This window comes from Apium graveolens, chromosome 2 (genome assembly GCF_009905375.1).
Source record: "Apium graveolens cultivar Ventura chromosome 2, ASM990537v1, whole genome shotgun sequence".
Classification (NCBI taxonomy): Eukaryota; Viridiplantae; Streptophyta; class Magnoliopsida; order Apiales; family Apiaceae; genus Apium; species Apium graveolens.
In genome coordinates, this window is record NC_133648.1 from 317,246,931 (window position 1) to 317,262,999 (window position 16,069).

At 33.5% G+C, this 16,069-nt stretch overlaps 1 protein-coding gene across 4 annotated transcripts; it reads left to right on the top strand.

The window, feature by feature from the left end:
* Nucleotides 1–1,162: 1,162 nt before the first annotated feature.
* On the top strand, nucleotides 1,163–6,563 carry LOC141708880 (exosome complex component RRP45A-like). 4 transcript variants are annotated; one of them, XM_074512705.1, is made up of 9 exons: nucleotides 1,163–1,421; nucleotides 1,921–2,130; nucleotides 2,492–2,587; nucleotides 2,694–2,808; nucleotides 3,377–3,457; nucleotides 3,570–3,758; nucleotides 3,863–4,116; nucleotides 5,567–5,739; nucleotides 5,938–6,064. In XM_074512705.1, exons 1-8 carry the CDS (start codon nucleotides 1,285–1,287, stop codon nucleotides 5,712–5,714), a joined length of 1,230 nt encoding a protein of 409 aa, XP_074368806.1. In that variant the 5' UTR covers nucleotides 1,163–1,284; the 3' UTR covers nucleotides 5,715–5,739; nucleotides 5,938–6,064. The 4 variants fall into 4 exon arrangements, with proteins under 4 accessions (XP_074368806.1, XP_074368805.1, XP_074368804.1 ...); XM_074512704.1 differs by having other exon boundaries at nucleotides 1,165–1,421; nucleotides 5,567–5,625; nucleotides 5,938–6,563; XM_074512703.1 differs by having other exon boundaries at nucleotides 1,166–1,421; nucleotides 5,567–5,625; nucleotides 5,935–6,561.
* Nucleotides 6,564–16,069: the final 9,506 nt, after the last annotated feature.

Consider the following 16,069-nt stretch of genomic DNA (forward strand, 5'->3'; position numbering starts at 1 on the left):
CATTGTAGAACCCCAATCTAACAATCGCTATTATCTCAATGTTGTAAAACTAGATGGGGGACCGGTTTGGGTACCACCTAGAGCTTTATCAACTAGAAGAAATTAATCGAGTCATTGATCGTTTATTATATATATTATTTAATTTTATTATTAAAATTTTATATTTTATATAAGTAAAATATAAATACCCTCATTTTAGTATCATATATAAATATATATTGTGTAAATATTCTTGTTTCATATATTAAATTTATTTTATATTAAAAATTATGTTTTATAACTTTACCGTTAATTTGACTTTTTCTTCTCTTTTTTTTTTATTTATTTCTGATCGATCAATTCCACCTAATTACCTATTAATCAATCTCTATTTTGGTCATCTAAGCTGTTTGCCGATTATGACGTTATAAAATCGCCTAATTAATTGTATAGCCTCGTCTCGGGGCATTTTGCTTACGTCAACGTCTAGGCGACCACCAAAATCGATTTTTCGAAGACCATCTAATCCGGCTGTCACTTTGTAAGTCCCCATTCCCCGCTAATTAGGGGTGTTCATGGGTTGGGTTACCGGGGTGGAGGTGTTTATACGACCCAACCCAATCAAATCGGTTTGAAGTTTTTCGACCCAACTAGTAAAATATAAAATTCTAACTCAACCCTATCCGTCGTACATCGGTTTGGGTCGGGATGGGTTGGTGTGAACGGATTGAATGATTATATAAAAAAAGTTTCACTACTACATATAATTACTAATTTCGAATAGTAGAACTTACGATTATAGTACAATTTTTTAAATATGATTAAATTGAAATTTTAGTAATGTATATCATGCCATAAATCATATATACATACGTGAAATGTAATTATAAATGAAAATATTTATATTGTATAATGTACAATTGCATATACTATATAGATTATATTAAAATGATCAAACGAGGTTCAAGTTAAATCGGGTTGGGTTGGCCGAAAAAATGTTGAACACGTACCCAACCCATTTAATGCGGTTTGAATTTTTTTTAACCCAACCAAGAATCGGGTTTTTTTAAGACGGTTTAATCGGCCTAGAAGAGGGTTGGGTCGGGTCGGTTTGAAGAACCCATGAACACTCCTCCCGCTAACCAAACAAAGCCTAACCCGTACCCGGTTTAATATTCATAAAACCCGACCCAAATCCACTACAAAACCCCAATTAGGGTTTAAGCCTTCCAATATCATCATTTTCATCAATTACGCTTCAATTACATTATAATTGTATCAATTAAGCTTCAATTTAGTTGTGCAATGGAGCAAAGATTAGCTAACACATGGCGTATGACAATCAATGAGAAGAAATTTATCGAAACTTCGTTGCTTTCTGACATAAGAGTTGATGGTCGCCGCCCTTTCGACTACAGACGTCTAACCATCAACTTTGGAAGGTATACATAGAGTTACGCTCCAATGAGAACTAGTTTATAATAACCGATAACCGGTTTTTCGTGTTTCAGAAACCGGTTCTCGGTTTTTTAATATTGCAATTTTTGCTTTACTTTTATGAAATTACAATGTGCCTTACATATAAAGTTCGCTCCCATGAGAACCGAGAACCGGTCATTCGGGTTTTTGAAGTCAGTTATCGGTATTGTTAGATTGCATTTTTTGCTTAAGTGTTATGCAATTATAATGTGCCTTACTTATGTAATATTTAGAGTTATGCTCCAATGAGAATTGACTTAAAATGATTATTGAGAACCGGTTATTTGTGTATATGTAACTGGTTCTCGAACACTTGCCTATTTATTTATAATGAATTTATAGTGTGAAGAAGCTGTGTTTTATTTTATTTTGTTTCGGGTAAGGTTTTAGGTTATGATCTTAGTAATGTAGCTGGTATGGGAGTATTATTGTGTATGTTTTACTTTGTAATGATTTTTTTAGAGAAGATGGCTCGTCGGAGGTGCAACTGGGGCAGACTCATGTTATGGGAGTTGTGACTTCCCAACTTGTTCAGCCGTATCGAGATAGGCCTAATGAAGGAACACTTTCTATTTATACTGAGTTATCACCAATGGCTGATCCTTCTTTTGAAGCTGGGAGGCCCGGAGAGTCTGCTGTGGAGTTGGGACGTATTATAGACCGTGGATTAAGGTATTATTTCATTTGTTTTGTCCTTGATACACCCTTGAAGTAATATGCATAAATCATAATTAAACATGTTTTTTATTAATATTAGGGAAAAAGAAAAAGTTTTTTTTTGTTGTGTAAATGACGGATCAAAGAATTGACATACAAGACTTTTGTCCATTATCATGTACAGCGACGACATTTATTCCTCGTCGTCCATATCTCTATTTTAATTGTATCCACCAATATATTGCTTTTAAAATTGCTTCAGGCGATTACTTATTTTTAACAACATAGTCACTGTAGATTCTTTGACCGAGCATACATATTTTCTGTTTTAGTTATTTTTTAACGAGGCCTGCTTATATGAGTAGATATTTTGTAGGGAAAGCTGGGCAGTAGACACAGAATCACTTTGTGTTGTTGCAGGGAAGGTAGTGTGGTCGATTCGCATAGACATTCACATTCTTGACAATGGGGGGTATGTGGTAAAAGTGACATTTCCTATCCAGTAATTTGTTTTTCTTCAACGTTTTTTACAAGTTACTTTAAATTAAATTTATTTTTCTCTTGTTGCGACGAAACAGAAATCTTGTTGATGCTGCCAATATTGCCGCTCTAGCTGCTTTGTCAACATTCCGGAGGCCTGAATGTACTCTAGGTGGTGAAGATGGTCAGGAAGTAATAATACATCCACCAGAGGTGGGCTCCCGAATGTATAATCTTTTGTACGTAAATAAGTAAAATAGTTGATTTACATGTTTCATTGGCAAATACGTAAACCTGATTTGTCGATATTCAGTTGCCAACACTGAAATAATTTTGTTAGATAATGCCCAACCTTAAAAATAAGGTTTATCACTTCATCTAGAGCCACCTAGTATGGCCTGAACTCCGAAGTTCCAGTCACATTCAGATTCAAAATGCATCCTTCCATTTCTATGTGACAATAATATTAAGGACGTCCTTTATTGCTGGCCATATATCTTAAGTGGATCCATGCTTTTGCTGCATAAGTTTCAGTGTTAAGATGATTATGGTGCCAAATCTAGTCTCATACTTTTCAAATTTCATTTCGTAGTTACATATATTTTTGGCCATTGATAGTTATCCTTCTATGTGAGCAAGTAAACTAGTAAACCAAACATGTCCATTGTTTCCTTCTCATTGTATCAGTTACCAACTTGATACTACTGAGTGACTTTAGTGACTTGTTTGATAATTAAACCTAATCTAATTATAACGAGGCTTGTTATGTTGCTTTTGGCAGGTAAGGGAGCCAGTTCCATTGATAATACACCATCTTCCTGTAGCAGTAACCTTTGGTTTTATTGGTAAAGAAAATACAGTGGTAGGTTAACTGCCCTAAGAGTTTGTTTCTTCTCCCTATGATGTTGCTCCATGCTCAACAAAAGATCTTCTTTCACTCTGATTAAAGCTTATACTGAAACTGTGGCTTCTAGGTAATTGATCCAACACACTTTGAAGAGGCTGTTATGGGTGGTAGTATGACTGCTACGCTTAACACAAATGAGGATGTTTGTGCTATTCAGAAAGCGGGAGGAGTGGGTGTCTTGCCGAGTGTTATAATGCAGTGCTTGCGGATAGCCTCTGTGAAGGCAGGCGACATAACAAGTAAAATAAAGAATGCTGTGAGTTTCTGATTTTGTAGAACTTTTTCTTTCCATACTGTAATAGCGATGCTCAGCATCCGTATAAGCGGATTTTATCCCGTGCTTAATACTGAATTCTGCAGGTTGAATCTTTCAATACTGAAAGATCACTAAGGAAGATCAAACGTCATACATCATCAGATGTTGTTGATGTAAGTGAAACAGCTCGGAAAGTAGACATAGAATTGTCTACTAATCATATGGATAGACTAAACTTATTGTCAGAGGATAGAAGGGTCGCCCAAAGAAATGATATGAAAGTTGATTGCCAAATAATACAAGGAATTAGTAAGAGAAAAAGTGATGCTAAGAGCTTCAGTGGTGGACCCTCCAGCTGGTATTGCTTTTCCACATATTACACGCTGCTAATATCTGAGCTAATATTTAAGCAAACTTCTAGCAGATTTAATCTATTGTCTCTTATCTTACCTGGAATTCTACATTTTACTTTGAGTACATATGTTTCGCACTCAAACATTTGGATACATGGACTGATGGACATTTCATTAGGGCCCTAAACTGGCAACAATATCAATTTTTTTCTAACTTCGACACTTCCATCCAAGTGCGGGTGACAGGTCGTGTTAAGTAAAGAAATGTTAGGACATTATATAAAATAGAAAAAAATAATATAATGAATGAGAGATGACACTAGTCGATGTAAGCATTGTATCCTTCGAGTATTTTATAGGGTTCGAATTATTATTAATTAAATTGATGCAGTTTTGTGGTTCAATTTAACTGCTTGTGCATGAATAGGAGTTGGTTTCCCAATTTCAGTAGGCTTGAATGCAAAAAGTATGCAGAGGAGAAGAATTTTATCCATCGTAGAAAATATAAATGTGAATAGTTGTCAACATAACTAGTTCATGTGCTGAAATCAGAACTGCGTAGCTTATTAAGTGTTAACGATAGCAGATGGACAAGACAAGGATATTGTTTTGGTTAATTGCATATTACAGGAGAATGTTATTGATCTTGATGAGGATATAAAGGGGGAGTGTCTTACGTATAGCTCAAAAACATAAAAAAATCTACACAGGAGATCAAGTGATACAATCCTCTTTAGAGGACCATCATTTAAACATTTATGAAGATTGAAAAGGTTAATGAGGGCATTTTAAATAAAGGTAAAGAGTTGAGTTGTTGTATACTTGTATGCTTCATTTGGCTCTGCATTCGTGTATACATGTAATATACCTCTATTTTGATTGATCTTGGTGAAGATCCTAGGGTGAATTTTCTAGTGATGTAGGACGGGATAGAAAGAATTAGTGATAAAAAGGTTTGGTATAGACTCAAAATTCCGCAGATCTACTCTCAATCTCAAACATTCTTATAGTCATAATATTCAGCTTTATCAAATTTATAAAGATATCAACCTTTTTTATAATATTCCTGAAATTTAACAAAGTAAAATCCAAATAATAAGGAGATAAATCCGAATTGAAATCTTCTTCCTGATTCCTAATCCTAATTCACTACCCCAAGTTAAATAGATATAGACAACTCAATTTGTAACTTCAATACCATACATCCAAAATGATATTCATAATTGACCTACACCTACCTTATATACTTAAACTACTTCAGTTAGAACTGATATAATCTCTCGATTTTGATCTGTATATGTGCATTTCATTAAGATATTTATTATTGTTACTGTTTCTCTTATCAAAGCTGATGGGATTAACACTAAAATTGCAGTCTTCCTCCTGATTGTTGTTATGCTGTCACATGTTTGCTTATATATCTATCTATAACTAACTTTTTGTATCTCCTTTTAGGGACCCATACTCGAAGGGCGTTGATTCTGATGCATTGAGAGCTTCCTTTGCTTCACGAGGTACATTACCTCTACTAAAAAGAAATTATCTGCAACCATCGGCAAATCTCCTTTACCATTGTTCATATAGGCCGATGTTTCAAGTTTAGAACATAATTTCATTTCTTCTTTAAGGTCAGAGTTAATACAGTTTAACATTTTCCTTAAGCTTCCTGCCTGGCTACGTCTTATTACTATTTTTTGACATATTGCTTTTATCATGAAAGAATTATCCTTCACATTCCATGTATAATGACTAATTTGGTGTTTCATACATAATGTACAAAATGGTGAAATCTAATATTCTTATTGTTGTGATATGATGTGCAGCAGTTATAGCACCTATGAAGAAGCTACAAGACACTAAAGTCGACCAGCCGATTAATAAGGAACTGAAACAACCAATCACCGAGAACAACTCATACGTACCACCAATTGAACCAATTGAAGTAACAAATGCAAAGTTACAAACGAATGGAGAGAAAACTTTGATAGATGCTATAAAGCCCAAGCACAGGAGGAGGAAGGCATCCTCCCAGAAGTAATTCAAGGGAAAATGGGAAATTTTTTCTGCCAACAGACTTCAATGCAAGTTGGGTGGGCAATTATGATTCAGTTTGGTTACATAGTTGTATGATGTGAAGTAGGTTTAGCAATGTTATCACAATGTAATGTGTGGAAACATCTATATCGCAGCATAGATTTTTGGCAATTTCTATCTACCCGAGTGATATATATTGGGGTTTAGTGTTCTAAATGAGTCGTGGTGGATAACGGGTAGTCACTTGAGAGTGTTTGTTGAGATGGGTGGACAATTTGATATAAACCCCTTCTCTGTGTAATGCGTGTGTAATGAATGAGTGGGCTTGTCCTTTGTCGTAACTTGCCGGTTTTGACTCTACTGGTACATCGATTGAATTATAATTAGAAATCGCTGAATTTGTAAAGAAGGTAATAACCAGAGCGTCTGATAAGTTAAAGTTCATGCTGTAACATCAACAAGAGAAAATATAATTGCTTTTGACTGACAGTTCTTAAGACAAGGAAAAGAGGTTTCTTTAAACAAACTTAACCCATAGAATCTGATAACTCTTAGAAAACAAAATTTGAACAAGTATTGAACCATAGTTTGAGCAAAAGGACTGCAATTCTGCAATTTACATATTAATATAGTGGAAATCAGTTTGGAAAGCATGACTAGCCTTGACTTGGTTTACTCTGCCGTTTATTTGATAGAGAGCTCTAGGTATCAGCATTCTCGTAAATTTTGCCCTGTAACTCCTTGTCTGTACCATGCAGAGGTTGCTTGACTTGGTTCCTGGATAACCTGCAAGTACTAGGTTCAGTTTATATCGAACACAAGTAGCATGAATCCTGTATGCTCATCATCACGACGTCAACACTGGAGTTACAGATGGGTTACATTCCAAAGAAAGGAAACTTTGCAGTACTATGAAATCCTTGTGGAAGGCGTACAAATTTGACCATTCCTGTACTTTGACAGGGAGCTATCTAGGTATGGCATTTTGCTCTTAATTTTTCATGATTTGTTTAAGATTCTGGTCTTGTGATGTCACATAATCACGTATACTTTGCTTCTTCAGAAGTTTGGCTTGGCTTTGTAGCAACAACATATACTGCCATGCTTGCTGTTAAGTGTTAAGTGATGTTACTAGTTGGCACATATTTTCTTGTGGAATTCTAGCATGTTATGCAGGGCAGAGGCACTTGGTAATGAGGGTTATCTATGGACTATGGACTACCCTGAGACCTGAGAATATAAGATTTCCTACAAATGCTACCTCCATTACTGACAAGTCCCGTTAAGTCTGCTAGTGGTTCGTGAATTGACATCTTCCTCAAGATTAACACATCGGGTCTGAGAAATTGAAATAATTAAAATTAGTCCAGCAGGTTGTGAATGTTTAAGAGAAGTTACTTCTGTTATCATAAAAATAAGAAAAAATGACTGCTCATCACTTTGAAGAACTATCGATTGCATGTCTTTTGCTGTACTCCTTCAAACTAAAAAATTATATAGCTTGCAGATACATATGAAAAACAAACTATCAAACATTAATCATGACACTTGCTTACCAGAAACCTATGATTCCTAGGCTACATTGTAGTCATTTGTAAACAATGAACACAAATATAATTGAAATTTACACAAACTTGGTTTAGATCAAAATTTCTCAAATACGTATGCAGATTTGCTAGGTGTCATTGAACTCATAAACAAAAATATGTCCTTATTATCTAGAATAGTTCTTTAGGAAAATTTGTTTGCTTTTGTGAATGATTTTTACAACCTTTTGCAGGCATGAAGGTGAAGCCAATGTGTCGACTATTCTTACCTGTCAACTTCGTGTTTATGATGTATTTGATTAGAGGCAAAATAGGTGGATCTATTGTCCTGGAAACTTGTTATTCATGCTCTGGTTGTTAATCAGGCCATTGTGTTGAGTATATAGAGCAAACTGTTAGTGTCATAACAAGGCCTAGCTTTCAGTTATAATTTTGTTTGTTGAGATATTATCATATTAGGCCTTGTTCTTGTTGATTACTGGCATTGAAATTTTGTATTGTATGCGCGGGTTGGTAGATGTTTGCATGATCTTGACTACTGAAGTTCCAAGTCCTCCATGTAAGGTTTGGGGAGGTTCTTGGGTAAGTTTCGCTTAAGAAGTCATAAATTGCTCTGCTGAAGTGGATTTCTTTCTTTCCTTTTCTCTAGTTTAGCGAAATCATTATGATCTCTTTCTTTCTGGGCTTTGTTGTAGGGGTTTGTTGGGTGTTTTTGCTGAAAGTTGTTAACAGTTGTCCGTTTGATGTGGCGGAGACATGCCAAAGATGGACCCTAGATAGGAAGGGTGGATATTTCTAGCACAGTTGGTATCTGGTATGTTTCTTTTCAAGGGGTCCAGTCAAGGTTAGAGACTCATAGTGCTGATTACGCTTAAGCTTTCATCTACAATGTCGATATCCATAAATACACAGACGCGTAAACTCAGTGGAGAAAATTCTGTTTCACTTTCAAAGTTCAGCCAAGTGAACTAATCAATGCCCGGGTTTTTTCACTGTCTCAGCATAATGAACCGTATAATATTTTAGGCTTTCCCTATTCAATGGAAAAAGCTCGATGCTTCAACGTGTGGGGCAAGTAGCCATTGTCTAAGTTAGTGAGGAATCGGGCCAGGCTTGCTGTGGTTCTGAGTTACTTGGGGCTCCCTGAGTGGCATTGTTGATAACTGCAAAGCAAGAATTTATACATCTGTGGAGCCTGGAGGCTGGGTGATGACAAACACAGGTCTGAGAGTCTAATCCTTCCTTTTATAGCTTTATAGGCTCTCCTGTCTTTAACAGTACTCCAAACTGGATAAGAAGTGTCACCAGCACTACAAATTCATTGACATGCGCCACACCCCCAACAACTAACACATATCCATCGCAGTCAAAACTCGTTTTGTTTCTATTTAGTCGATATACAGTAAGTAGTTGGCCTGTCGAAGAGTTTCTGCTGTTCACTTGGTCAATATACAGTAAGTAGTTCGCGTAAAATAGGAAAAAACATTTTTGCGTTTTTAACCTTATGATGAGCTGTATCGATAAACCTACAGGCTAAGACGAACGCTGTTGATGATGGGAACCATATAAACAGGAATCCATGTCTTGCTGCTAATTTTAACTTTCAAGAAGTTAGTAGGTTAATATTATGCCTCTGTCCCATTTTACTATTCTTCTCGCATAAAATGTGCTTGCTCTAAGTTATGCTTATCGGGTCTTGTTCTCTGACAAGCGATGACTTTTGAAATTGATGTGAATCACGTCACTCTATCTGCACTTAATATTTTGGTTTTTGGGTTTTTCCTATCCGTGGAGAGATGAATTGCCTACAATAGCTTGATGTGGAACAGCGCCCATTATAATATAATAACAATGATTCTAGTATTTTCGCGCAGAGACTGACCCAACGAGTCGAGGACCCGTACCCTGCTCAAATTTGGAGGCTGCAATGGCGATTAACTACTAATTCTTGGCATTTCCTCGATAATTTTGCTCTGTTTTAATTTTTTAAACTAAATTACCCTTACACTTAACCTTCTGGGTCCGTTACTGTTTACGTGTGTTTAAGACATGTAGCAAGTTGGCTACGTTTGATGATTTCGAACGCACACAAAACTAGTGACCCCCTTGGTAGCAAATGGGCAACAGTGTGCTCAAGTTACCATCTAAGAACACTGTCAGATCAAATTAGTTGTCCCAGTTAATGTCGGTCTGGTGGCGAACTGAATAGTCCCATGTGCTGGTCTCGAATTGAACTCGAGGGAACAATTTGCGAACCCAGAGTATTAAAGCTAGTGCCCACGTCTTCGACAATGTGGGGATGATCCTGGGATCTCCACCATTGCACTTTTGACAGATAGAAAGCTCCCATTTGGGCCAGTGTTTTTTTTCAGTTTTCTGAGAGTTAAAGCCCGTTTGTAGTGACTTCGACTACTGTCGGTGAGACGGTGAGTGATCCAACCTCTCCTCTGTAACCCTACCTTTCTGCTTCCTGTTGTTGGTTCATCTTATTCATTCATGTTTATTGGTGAAAACTGAGAACTCTAGTATTTTTTATGCTTTTGTGCATTCAAATGAAAACTAAACCTAAACTAATAATTGATTATAGGCTCGTAAACTGATTACTTTTCATTCTTAGAAAATTAAATTAGATATCTCAAGTGCTTAAGAATTTATTTTCTGTCGTCCCAGGTACTGGGTTCGAGATTTATGAGAACAGATACTCATTTGTAAGGGCTATAAGCCATATTTGTCAAAAAAAAAGTACTGGGTTCGAGATTTATGGGAACAGATACTCATTTGTAAGGACTATAAGCCATATTTGTCAAAAAAAAAAAAAATTTGACAATTTATGTTTCATTTTCCCTGTATTATCTACTTTTCAAAATTAGTTATTGGGGAAAAAAGATCCTTCAATTCCTTAATTATCAAACACTAATATTATATTTGGTTAAAACTCAAATTTAACCAAAAAACTATTTTATTTGACAAAAAAACAATATAGACAATGTCTATAATATTAAGTATAGGAAAAAAAAGTTGAAGATAAAAAATAGTATTTTTTAAGAGATATAAAGTTAGAATCCTTCCAATAACGTGTGTTACTGTTACTAGTGTTAATAGTAATGTGTAGAAAGTTGCAAAGTTCACCTGGGCCCCACCACAACCCCAGCGCAGGTCCATCCTACAACTGATGCATTTTAGCATAATTAATTGAGTAAATGTTCAAGAATCTGTACTATCAAGAATTTCCAAAATTCTCGTACACCCAGAAATCTCCAAAAATCCGATGTACGGTGCGGTGCGGTAGGTGAGTGAAAAATCCCTGCTTTCCGGATTACTACAAATGGTGATTTGTCTCGACTTCCCTGTTATGTAGTTTTGTACTAAAAATAATACGAATCATGATTTGTGAGATGTAACATTGAAGAAGCATCCGAAAGAGAGACTGAAAAACATGAGAACCCAGCAACAACGGAACATGAACAGGACATGTTGTTCAATATTTGATTCTTCCGTCTTTCTATTAATGTTCATTGTCGTGCATTTATGATTCTATATGCAGATCTTATTTCAATAAAAGAAGAAATTAATTCTGTATAGGACATAAGTTCGGGGTAATGGCCGTTAGTATCACAATTTAGGGATAAAAGGCCCAAAATCTCATAACCTCACGTATATGGTCCTTTTTATCACTCTGAAACGCAACTTTTTTTTGTGTTTTCTATCTATAATAAATAACGCAATTATTTAATGCGCTTACTATTCTAAACTAAATTTATTAATGTATGAATTAAGGAAGAAAACGTATTTAAATTTTGCGTTAAGAGTTAAACGCATTTATTTGATGCGTTTGTCTAAAAGAAACACAAAGTTAGTTTGCGTTGCTGGTGGTTCAAAATTTTAATTTGGTGTGCAAGGGTTTGAACCCTGCTTATTCAGCACAAAGAGCTTCCAAATCCTCCACTTCTACAACTTGACTAGCAATTTCATTTTGTAATAACTGGAAACGCAAGTATTAATAACGTTTTTGAATGATAGAAAAGGCCATGCCAAAAGAATTGTGAGATTTTGAGTCTTTTCCCTCCAAATTTGGAGAATAAGGACCATAATTCTAAGTTCGTATCGTGTATATTAATTTAATAAAAACGCATATGAGCCGTATCGTTGAACTTAGATTATGTAGTTGAGCCGATTTGTAATACAATTATAATTATGTTATAAACAGATTCAGAATCGTATCATTCCTTTATATGTAAATTTAAATTGAGGACTAATTCGTGTCATTGAACTCGAATAGTGAGTAAATTTTACTGAAAATAGTTGTTAATAAAAAAATTGCAAATTAATTTCACTACATTTTCATTTAAAAATAAGCAGAAAAGATGGAATTTGAATATTTAAAATATAGTAAAATTATTTTAACGTGTTTATTACTCTGTCTTAGCCAATCTACACCTCAATACACTAAGGAAGCAACTTCATGGAGATAATTTTGTATTTTGATTTATAAGTAGTTTACAAGACTTCAATTTTTGTATGTATCGGTATTTTATTTTTTTTGACAAAAAGTATCGGTATTTTATTAGTTTACTAGATCAATATACGCAACTTATATGATTAATATATTCAGCTTATAGATCATAGATTTCAAATTCTTAACATAGATGTAAATATTTACATAGTTTATAGTTGTATTGCAATATACAGGTGAGCAGAAAACCGCACAAACCGCAAAAACCGCCCGCACCGCACCAATCTGCACCACAAAACGCGGTTTTTAATTTTTGTGGTGTGGTTGCGGTTTGAATTTTTAATAAACCGCGCGGTATGGTGCAGGTTATGGTTTTAAATTGGTGAAATGTGGTTCAAACTGCACCGCACCGCAATGTTTAATATATATATAATATACTTATATTTCATGATTCCATTTATTAAGTTTGATTTCATTTAACATACTGGTAGTGTTTGCTTAGTGATTATCTTGTTTCTGCAAGATCAATTGTTGCGTAGTGATCATTCTATTTGTGTTTCTTCAAAAATAATGAGACACGGGGTACAAAATCACCTATTTAATAGTGAACTTGTTTAATTGCCGAGCCAATCTTCTATATTAAACTTTACAGTGTGTAATTTCTAATTTGTATTATTAAAGAATATTGGCGACTTTGTTATATTATTCGGAAATTTAATTAAATTTAAGTTTTGTATTTATTTAAATTTTTCGAACTTGTAATGTATAAACCACAGTAAACCGCACCGCATTTTCGTGATGTGGTTTATGTGATTTTTGTTGGTACGTGGTGCGGTTGCGGTTTGAGAATTTGATCAAATCGTATGTACGGTTTGGTTTGCGGTTTGAGGAAAATATCGCACCGTCCGCACCGCGCTCACACCTGTGGCAATGAGTTTAAAACTTATGTTTAGATTTTCTGATCGAATGAGAATGCAAGGTCTCTGCATTATATATTTTAATATAATTTTTGTAAAGAATTAAATCTGCACAACTTGTTCAATCAATGTAAATACAATGTTAAAGAGAAAATGGGCGGATGTTGATAATGGAAAAATAAGATACAGGCAAACTTTATTTCCGCTAAAATTCTTTCAATAGTGTGGGCACGTTTTAAGTTTAATTTTAGTATATTATGTTTATACTAAAATTTAAATCCACAACCAACCCGCGTTTCACGATTATCTGCAAATGCGGTTCGGTTGCGAGCGGTTGAGCGGTTGGATGCAGTTGAGCGGTTTATTTGTACAGCCCTAATTTATAGTGATGTATAATATTTGAAATATTATAATAATGACCAAATTTATTTTATTATCATCAATGAAGATAATAAAAAATGGAAAGCTGATGAATATTTGGTTAATGCTTCATCATTAGAAATCGAGAAAATTAGGAATTATAGGAATTTAACGTATTTAGAAATATTAGCGAGAATTATTCGATTAAATTTTCAAGTTTTGACGTCAATCCCGATATTAAAAAATTGGTATGCATTATTTGGTTATTTTTTTAGAATTCTTGTTTTTGCGTAAAATACTTTGTGCAGGTGTACACAATCACAAACAAGTAATATAGTATTAAATACCATATATCGTTTATCAAGGACCGTCTATGTAAGTAAATCACAATTAATACCAAAAAAATTAGTTATAGAACACAAGAATGAGTTTTTAATTTTCTAACTAAACTAATTAATAAATTAATTAATTAACTAATAATATGGCAAAGAGGTATGAATAAGTTTTAGATACGAAAAGTTAAGTCAGGATATTAATTCTCCCTAATATGTTCATGTTGGTAATAAAGCAGTGTAATAGTCCATCAAGATCACAGTTTACTAACCTAAAATTCAATGATCATAAGTTTTTCTCGGAATCGCTATGGTATAGATTATGTAATTAAATTAACCTATGTATATGCCCAATTTAACTTCCATAATATAATTAAGCACAAATTTCACATGGTTATACAATATAACAATATATGTTTATACTGTCACAAAATTGATATCAACAGATATAATCATGCACCATTAAAGTATTGTGTCAATTAATTATAACCCTCTCAGTATTATAATTAACTCGCTAACCTACTAAAATTGATCAGACAATAGCAAGTATTAGCATGGAAAACTTGAATAAATAAATTACAAACTACATATAGTACTTCTTATCAAAACACCAACAATTTCATATTAGAGTTCCATAAAATCCTAACTCATATAATTTAGTTCATAATCAAGGTATCAAAATAATCCCAAGATAACCAAAATATGTTCATAAGAATAGATATATAAAAGATAAAAGAAAATAAAGTCAACTGAATATCTTCAATGGATGAATTCTTCTCAATTAATGACTTATTCTCCTCCTCTCTTGTGTGGCTACTTGTCTCTTGTCTCACTTCTCTGTATTATATCTGATCTCCCCTCTCTAATATCTAATAAAAGTCTTTTTTAATGAATTAAAACAAATACAAGGAGATTTTCCAATTAGAATTGATTTCAACAAAAGGAATTTCGTAGTTAACTTTTGGACTCTGATTCTAGACTGATTCGGCTGGATATTTAATATAATACCACTTCTGAAATAAAGTTCTTCTCATAAACTTTTCGTAGGCTGTTAAATCATCAAAATCGGACTTTTAGAATTTCAGATATAGCCCAAACGGTGTAGACTGCGCAACTGACCCATAAAATCCGATTTTAAATCAAATTAAACTTCAAATCTGATTTTGTAAACTTCAAGCCTTTCTTTATTAAAACTTCTTGATATCTACAATAAAACATTAATATTTATTAAATAAAAATCTAAATAAATACAAAATAAACAAGATAGAGGGACAATATTAGGATAAATTGCACGCCGATCACTTGTACAATATATTTTTGTTGTAAATTGTTAAAGAATGGAAATCCGATGAATATTTGGTTAATGGTTCATCATTAGAATTCGAGAACATTATTGAATTATAGGGATTTAACGCATTTAGAAATATTAGCGAGAATTATTTTATTAAACTGTCAAGTTTTGACGTCAATCCCGAACTTAAAAAATCGGTATGCACTTTTTAGTTATTTTTTTTTGGATTTCTGTACATTATATTTTTGTTGTAGATTGTTAAATTTACTGATATATTTATAATATTATAATAACCGGATTTAGGTATAATTTGGTACTAGCCTATAACACATACGATGCACGGATTGTTTTTAACACTCGAATAATTTTTAATAATATATTTTATCTTAAAATTATTAATATATTAATATAAATTTTCAATAATTGATAAATAAATTGAAAAATATAATAAGTTATAATAATATATGTTATATGATAATTTGAGATTTGACTAAAATAAATAATATGATATGTAATATGTTGTTCACGGGACTGGAAACTTGAACATTTAGAAATTGTTAAAAATAAAGAATATAAAAATTTAAATATGTAGTTTTACTAGAGTTAATAATGGTTTAAATAATATCTATAAAATTTAGTTATGATATATTTGACATGTATTTATTGGTCATATCTTAAAAAAATAGCATGTTATTATTTATTTGTCTATGGTGACCTCAAAATGGGTGAAAAATTAAAATACACCCGATTCGAGACGAAATGCCCAAATGTCGTCCAAATTACCGACTGAACACGCATGTGAAGAATGCATATTCAAATTTTCAAAAATTAATAAAGAATACGTATTTTAAACATGTGTATTCACATTTTGTTTTTTTTTTGTGAATACGTTGTTGAACGTGCGCATTTTTCTTAAAAACAAAAAGAGCTTTCGTATTCTTTATTAATTTTTGAAATCTTGAATACACATTTCTTAATGCGTATTTTGGGCCGTACACGCGCATCTGGATATTTTGGGAGGTTG